At 45.4% G+C, this 8,520-nt stretch overlaps 2 protein-coding genes across 2 annotated transcripts in view; one reads left to right on the top strand and one right to left on the bottom strand.

Annotated features, from left to right (window-relative positions):
• Nucleotides 1-2,140: 2,140 nt before the first annotated feature.
• The window catches only part of T265_00817 (hypothetical protein), a gene marked incomplete at both ends in the record, with an annotated part of 17,665 nt that continues 11,285 nt past the window's right edge, over nucleotides 2,141-8,520 (top strand). The window contains 3 exons of the mRNA XM_009164689.1: nucleotides 2,141-2,472; nucleotides 4,863-4,932; nucleotides 4,977-5,318. Of these exons, the coding sequence (XP_009162953.1) occupies nucleotides 2,141-2,472; nucleotides 4,863-4,932; nucleotides 4,977-5,318 (744 nt within the window). The remainder of the gene's footprint in view (nucleotides 2,473-4,862; nucleotides 4,933-4,976; nucleotides 5,319-8,520) is intronic.
• The window catches only part of T265_00816 (hypothetical protein), a gene marked incomplete at both ends in the record, with an annotated part of 31,999 nt that continues 26,594 nt past the window's right edge, over nucleotides 3,116-8,520 (bottom strand). Inside the window, one exon of the mRNA XM_009164688.1 lies at nucleotides 3,116-3,282. Within this exon, the coding sequence (XP_009162952.1) occupies nucleotides 3,116-3,282 (167 nt within the window). The remainder of the gene's footprint in view (nucleotides 3,283-8,520) is intronic.

The raw sequence follows: 8,520 nt of genomic DNA, 5'->3' as shown, positions 1-8,520 counted from the left end.
CCACCGGTGGCTGATGGCCACGTGGTCCAACTGGGTCCACGGTTGATTTGTAGTTGGTGGTCGCCAGGTAACGCGGTGCGAACGTTTATGTTGAAAGTTCGTACTTTCCAGAAACAGTTCGTGATCAGCACACAGCTGAAGGAGTCGATCTCCGTTGTCTGTGCGGCGAGCATCGACTCCGAAACGACCACCCAAATGTGATTCCGAGGAGCTCAGTTCAGTTCAAAAGGTGTCTTAAGGCCAGACCCTGAACGCATGGAACCTATCCGTCAATCATCTCCTCCGCGTCATACCACGGAAATGCAACGCGTCACTAGTGGGTTTGCATATTTCATCCATTGGATATCTTCTGATAAGGATTAAATCCCCCCCTACTTGCTGACGTCGAATTAGTCTTCGACTACCTAAAAACCGAACTAGAAAATGCTACACTAATTACAGTAGATTGTAACGAGCCTTTGGTTGTTGAAACAGATCTCCGATGTGGCTATTGCCGCATCCCTCAGTCAGAACCAATGACTGGTGACCTTTTTCTCGATGACACTCAATTCAAATGAGAAGAATCTTCCACGATCGAGAAGGAGGCCTACGCTGTCGTTGAGTCCAATAAGAAATGGTAGCACTATCTACTCACTAGGCTCTTCAAACTGATCACCGATCAGCATTCAGTCATATTCATGTATGTGGTAAAGTTAAAAACTAGAAAATCCAACGCCGGAGGATTGAGTTGTCCGAGTACAATTATGCTGTACTGTACCGACCTGGTATGGACAATCATATCACCGACACTGTCAAACAACATGTGTGCCTCCATGGGGAGCGACAATGAACTCGAAGAGCCCATAACTCCATCTGCCATCCAGCCATTACCCGTATGCTTCATTTTATGTCTTGCAAGAATCTCCCCTACTCCGTCGACGATATCAAGCGCGTTATTTCTTCCTGAAAAGTGACTACCGAACTGAAACCAAGATTCTGGAAATCCTCTGGTGGACTCATTGAAGCCACGTAACCTTTTGAGCGCCTGAGTTTGGATTTTAAAGGCCCCCTTGCCACCCTATACACGCAACCGCTATTTATGATAAATGACGACTTCTCCAGGTTCCTATTCAACCTGCGTATGCGGATATAACCTCAGCAGCTGTGGTTGACTGTCTCACACAAATCTTCTGTTCGGAATTTCAGCCTATATCCATTCCGACAGGCTCATGTCGTCTAAGAGCAATAACCTTCTGGAGAAAGATATTGCTATGAGTCGTACATCCATAGTGCAACAGTCAGGTTGAGCCTCTGAACCCTCTGGAAAACAGTAAGCTTGGCTTCGAAATCTCACATTTTCCAGCCTTCCAATCGGGAATCGGTACTCCTTGATGCTCTACGCAGCCTCCGAGCACTGTTCTATACTACCGTCAACTATACTCCACACGAACGGTTGTTTCGATACGCGCATCGCTCAACATTTGAAATATCGTTGCCATCTTGGTTGACCACCCTTGGTCCGGTCCTGCTGAAACCAGGTGATAGGTCATCCAATCATCGACCGCTAGTAAAACTCGACCTTCTGAACTGCAAACCACACTATGCACACATTGCTCATGGAGACAAAAGAGTCGAAACCGTGTCGCTTCGCTCTCTAGCCTTAGGGGTTCAGAATACAACTGACGATGTTCTCAATCTATCTGAATCCAATGGAGACACCGAACATCCAGATATGCTGAAACAACCGGCCGTCAGCCCTATATCTCTCAAGCGTCTGGACCCTCTTCGGTACCGTCCCCCGAAAACCAACAGAGTTATCCTTAAATGCTAGAACAACAGCGACGAGTTCATCTTCACAATCTGAGGAACAGAGAAGCATGACCCAGTACATCATCCCCATCTACATCGGCACATGAGTCCATTCAAACAATGCCGGGGTGAATGTCATGATTTTTGTGTGCTTATCATTATACTTACACCATGTACTCGTATTGAACCTTTGTACATATATTTCAGTTTATCCACGCTTGTTTTTAGACAAGTAAAAAGTTTTCTACCTTTGATAACCCGGACTCTGTTCTAACTCGTTCTCGGACACATTGTAAACGTCTCACCCACTCATTCAGTGACCTTGCATGGTCACACCGTCCGAATTCCTGGAATGAGTTGCCATCTCGGATCGGTGGTGAGGAGAGTTCTGAAGGTCGCCCGCTATTTGAGCGGCCCTGTCAGCATTCAGAAAATTGTCCTCTTTGGAGGCTCTTTTAACGCATCTTTTGGATCTACTCTACTGGGAAACCTCAATTGCCGGAAGTTTCATTTGAATTACCACTTTCGGGCCCTGCTCCTCCGTTTACTGAGTCCATCACCGAAGGCGATATCGTCTGGAAAAGGCCTTCGGCGATCACATGAGCCTAGTAGAAGTGGTCGCCGAAATAGAAACGCCCTTTCTGCCGAGATCATAAAAACTTTTAGCAGACGACGGTGTCGCAGGTCAAGTTCTCAAAGTGGAAGGGGATATTGCCGCCGCTGCTGCTGCATCTTCTGCCTTGGGATTCTTGAGCCTTCTCATTCACCGCTCCACCGAAGGTCGCCTTCTTGCGTTCAGTCGATCCTATGCTGTGGTATAGGGGAAGGTTGCTCGCGGCGACAAGGGCCTTCTCCTTTTTCTAAGCTTCCGTTGTCCACCCAGACTGTCTTCCTTTTAGGGTCTTTAGTGTTTAGCATTTGCGTGCACCATCCTACTCTTTGCCTGCTGGCATGGATTTTTCAATGTTCCCATTAGACTCGAACAATGCTCCGAAGACACCGATGGTCTAGAACTATAAGTTTTAGCGTCTTCAGCGAGCAGCAGCCAGGTTTTAGACCCGTATAGTAATGTGGCACACAGCGGAGCATGGTAACCTCGACCCCTGATAGATAAGTTCTTGTCCTGTGTACGTCACAGGTGATGCAGTATGGTCCGGCATCCTCAAACAGGTCACTCCGCAGAATCAGAGGCTGAAAAGGAGATCACGAAGTTTAACTGGGATAAAGAAGTGGACTAGGATAGCCTACATCAAAGATGAGGTTGACGTGTTATTGCAAGGATAGACGTTCCTGTTCTCCAAGACCTGGTGTGGTGAATAAGGCCCCCTCATCCTGTGTTGAGTCGGTTGTCGTTCCGATATTTAGCTCCACCGAAATTCTTGAACTCGATGATTTTTCGCGTTACGGAGGAGCAAATGGTGAGAGACAGGGTTATCCATTCTGGATGCTGGTCACCGTAGATTTGGCTTTCTTCCAGAGGTACAAAGTATGGATCTGAAGTTTTCAGATGACAAAATACGATTGAAGATGGTAGTCTTTCTTGGCCTAAGAACCTTTTTCGATTATGTTAACCGTCGGGTACTGCGACTCTGCCGAGCAAAGTTGTCCCCAGTAATTCATGAACTCCTTAAAATCACCTTTCGCTAACTCTTGCGGACGCACATGGGTGTACGATAAGTTCCCTTCTGCGGTCACCACATGCAGTTGTCAGGCAATGCTGTCCTCTTTTCCTCTTCTATTTACGTTTATGATCGAAGTGATCACGGAACGCTTTCTTGCAGCCACTGACATACGTGGGGTTAAAGCGGTCCCATAACTTCTTGTCACAGATATAGGATGGGCGAATGAAACTGCCCACCTGAGATTGTCTCGAAACGTAAGTCACATTAAAGAGTGTGAATAATTCTGCTCCACGCTCTCAGAGAGTGTAAAGTGCTGCTGCAAGAATAGGTGGGGCAAACTCGAACCTAATGCTTGCAAATGAGCGGATTAATATAGGCAGCCGCGTACATCCCGGTGAAAGGCGAACCAGAAAGACCAGCGAGGTTTTCACTAACCGACATCCGTGTCACCGTCGCCAGCTTGCCTGTTACTGATAGGATTTGCGGGGTTGTACGCTCAGAAAATGTCCAGTAAGTACCAAATGCACAAAAAAACTCAGTATTTGACCACTGGGGTCATCAAAAGTATACCTCGGATCAGCAATGCTGAGGTTTTTAGAAAGCGTGCCAGTCACAATCCTTGGTCTGCACTGGTTAAGATACGTATTTATGCATGAGAGGACCTTCTAATTCACAGAGCTCCCTTTACCTTATCCCATGTTGAGTTGAGACGGTCCGAAGATGGTCAGTGAATGGCTCAGAAGCTAATTTTGAGTTCCAACCACTACACTTATTACATGTAGGGGTTCACGAACGAGTAGCGTTAGTGATAGACGTCACTGACGTACGCAGCCGGTTGAGCGTGTGATTTTCACCTGTCGCCCTAAACACGTAGTCGTCCCCATTCTTCTGAGTAAAGTGGACCGACGTAACTTCATTCAGCTTAATCGTCCAATGCACGTCTGCCTTTTCGTCACTTTTTATTCCCAGTTAGCGCAACTACTGTATCTTGAACCAACGGGTAGCAGACTAAACGATATTCGCAAAATCTCTGAAGAAGTGACACCTCACGGTTGGGAACATTTTCATTCCCTTCCTTGGGCGTCCGTTATTGAGGGGGTATTCCCACAGTTACTTTACAGCACATTCTGGTGCTAATCCACAGTTCGAATGCCAACTATTATACTCACCATGGGTTTAAGTGCTCTAAACGCTGTGTGTAGAACTGTCCTTTTTGGGATGTCTGCTTGCTAAAAATGTTCGAGGAAATTTTGCCACTTTCACTTGGTACCCGGTAGCCATCCGAGGCGGAATACACACTCACCCAGTTGCATACACCTGCGACAATTAAGCATGGTCCTTCCTAGTCCTGATAGAGACAGAATTACAAGCTTAACGGAATACGACAATTGTGTTGTTTATCCTGAAATTTTCCATACTACCGAATGCACGGACTGTTTTTTTCCATTTCAGCCTTTCGGCATTTTTAGTGGATTCGGGTTATTGGCCTAACGTAATGGCAGCCGAATCCATAAAGAAAGAAGTATGTTTTCATTTTGGTGGACAATTATTCCCTTACTGTTACAGCTGTCTGGGATATTTGAACGATTAAACACGCTTTCTCCCTCCGAGAAAAACAGTCTTCTCGTTTTCTTCAAATGTTTCTTACCACCGAATTTTTCCGATGGAGAAACTTCCGATCAGCAATTAACCCAGTCTTCCGAAGAGACTGGATCCAAGGAAGAGGTTATTCCTGCGTCATCTCAGGGAATCCTTCCAAATCCTTCGGGTAACACATTGTCTTTAGTGGACAACAGTGCGAATTACGCACCAGATATGTACAGCTTCCACTGTCCAGCCCAAACACTGGATAAGAGCGTCAACGTTCCAGAGGAGGGCGTTCAAACGAATAAATCAACGGATGTCTCAGTAAGTTGTGACTTTGATCTTAGAATCTTAGGATCCTCCTTAAGGAGACTGAGGAAACTGCTCTCTACGAACGGTATGATTTATCCTACTTGTAACGTCACATTTTACTTCTTAAAGACTGACAATTAGCGATGGTGAAATCATGATGACATCGGACAATAAGAGTGCCTTTTATCAAATCTTTGGCTCTGTTTTTCACGACTCGAAACATAACCATAAACTAGCCTGTGAAATGGCAAGTACTAATTATATCCACGAGAACTCCTCACATTGTTTCTCCGTAGCTATTTTTCTATTGTGTTCGGTGTGCAGCATGCTTTCCGGCAACATAGTGGTTGCTTTGGCAAAATCATCCTCAGGCAATTTCAGTTACCTATTCCGTACAGTAGAAATGTCATAATACAATGGCCAGAGGTTGTCGCTTTTGTCTGATCGTAGCCGGCGTATGGTCAGACACTAGTATGTGTGTAACCTGGTTGGAGAAATCCGGACCCACTTGACCAACCGTCGCGCTGTCGGTTCGGCTTGCCAGATATTGTCCCAGTTTGGTTAGGGTAGTCCGAGCTTATGGGAGAATAGTATTGTGTTTGCAACCAACCGGATTGTGCGACTGATTTGCGATGAATTCAGCTGTAGTCAAGAGTTTTAGCAAGGGACTTTTATATGCTGGCGTGGCTCATAATAGCTTCTTGGAAAGCTGAAAATCCTGTTTGTTTCGACTTAGTAATCAACTGCGGCGCTTCCGATCTTGTTGTGCTGACCCTGACCCTACTTCGAAATTGGGGAGCTGTAGTGTTCATAGGCAGTCGTGCTTACATGGAGGCCTGGGACAACGTGCCTGGGGGTATATGTACACTAGAGTGCCCAATATTTGACTGAAACCCGATACGAATCTGCCCGCCAACGGCTGTTGTACCACTAGGCGCTGCGCGTGTCGTTGAGAAACCAAAGGAGTATGAGCAGGTAAGCAACTCGTAGAGGCATGTTGACAAACATCAACCAGCTTAGACATGACCGAATCGCACTTGCATTTGCACCATATAAAACAGTGAGGTACTGGTGTCATTCGTCAATTCTTTTCAATGCAAGTATACTGCCCTGTTCAACCCACACAGCATTATCAAATTACCTCCACTGGTAACTACCTATTTCGGTTTTCTTGGTTGAGCAGGCGGTACGGGTCCGATTTCGCCCATGCAAATGCACCCACAGGCTTACCGGTCTTCTTACCTTCCAAGTGAGTCGCTTCGCCACCAAGAGACTGGATCTTGCCGTGGCGTGACGGTTTATATGCCTCTACGAGCGATACTGGGTGTGTCAGTGAGACACTCGCAGTCTCTTACCAACAGAGTCCCACGGTCCTCTATTTTGAGAGTTGGAGCACGTATGGTGACGTGTCCCACAATGTGCCTGCATTTCCCGCCATTGCCTTGCGGTTAGGCTTTTGAGTCAAAGAACCCTAATTGTCTTCTTGTCCAGGTGTGGGCGCCCTGACGTATCTCAGTCCACGTACAAACATGAATTGCACACTTACAAATAATCTTATGACATAGTCTGTCGTGTGGTGCCATTAGTCGGGTTTCCTTATTTACTGTATACAGCAGGGCGAGTAAGCGAAAACATGCCACTGCAGACGCATCCCTTCTTTCTTCTCGACGCACTTTTTTCCACCTCCCTCCACCCTATTAGTAATTCTCCACTTGTAGGCCCACTAGGTAGGACTGATGACTCCGTTCGTCCTACATCGGTTTTGGTAGCAACATCTGCGCTTGCTAATAGATCGCTAACAGATGTAGAAACACGTTACTTATCGGAATATGTCACAACTGAATGCGTGACCTTTCTCCAGGTGTCTATATGGCGCCAGATTTCCCCGTGATAGATAATGGAAATTTATGTTTCCAATACTCACCTCACCTCTGTTTCGATATCGTAGCTTCAGTTCTCCTCGGCGTCAAATATCCTTCTTCAGTTGTCATTATTGTAGTTGTTGATCCACGCTCTAGGTGGTTATGAATCAAGATGCTCTCGATCCCGTATATTTTTCTGCGTCATGTGAAGAACTCGACCATTCGGTATCCTGTCTAACCCGTGTATGTGCAAACTGCTCCACAGATACTGCAAATGAATTCAACCGAAAATTCGTGTATGACACGGACACACCACGTGAAAGTGTAGACAAAATAGTAGCACTGTACATCGTGTTTTTTGTGTCCACCCGCGGAAACGTTCTTGGATTTTCAAAAATACCGACATTATCGCTGATATTCACTAGCCAATTCCCTTGTCGACCATTTGGTCGCTAGTCAGAGTAGCAGAAGTCTGTTACACAACCATTCGTTCATTTATTCGACAAATTTTGGTGCTCGCAGGAAGAAGAGATCAGTAGGAGACGGAAGTTTTAGAAAAAAATGAAATGACCAAGATAAATGAACAAATAAAAAAGTAGAGAATGTAAAAAATGAGAAATAAAAAACAAAACAGAAATACAAATAATCGATATGCAATAAAAAACATAAATAAATAGGAGGAATATTGAGGTGACGTACGCAAACATTGCCATCAGGAGCTGCATTATGCTTCAGATTGTACTTCAGAATTGTCAGCAAAAAAACGACGTAAGTCCTCGGAGTCACTTCTCCAGAAGGCCTTTTAAATGGAATAATCGACCGCCCAGACTACACTCAACAGACAAAACGTATGGGCTAAAAAACTCCTCTGAGCATATTGCAGGTAGATACAAGCTGAATATCTTGTTTCACCCATGTGTCAATGTTCGAATCTTTAGTTGTAGTCTCACAAGTTCGGATATTGGCTTTTATTCAGGGACAACAACGTTTGTCAAGGTTGACGGGCTTGTTTGTTTGTTCGTCTTTCCAATATCAATCCACAGTGCCTCTCTGTTCGGCAATACGAGGGTTTTTGTGAAGCACTTCTATATTTGTTTCACGAAGAAGGTTAAGTAATTGGTGTTCTGTCCGACACGGGATCCACACTGTTCCTCCGAAACAATGTATCCAGAATGTCGGCGTACAGCTGATTCACCACAATTTCCTGAGTGCTACAATGGTGGCTGCGCTGATGTAGTGGTTCGGTACGTGCGTCCTAATGGCCTAGTCACCCGCGACCGAGGGTTCGGTTTCCGGAGTGCATTATATATATATATATATATATATATATATATATATATATATATACTGTC

This window comes from Opisthorchis viverrini (genome assembly GCF_000715545.1).
Source record: "Opisthorchis viverrini unplaced genomic scaffold opera_v5_8, whole genome shotgun sequence".
Classification (NCBI taxonomy): Eukaryota; Metazoa; Platyhelminthes; class Trematoda; order Opisthorchiida; family Opisthorchiidae; genus Opisthorchis; species Opisthorchis viverrini.
Note: the sequence above shows the minus strand (reverse complement) of the source record. Positions and strands in the feature narration are given on the sequence as shown.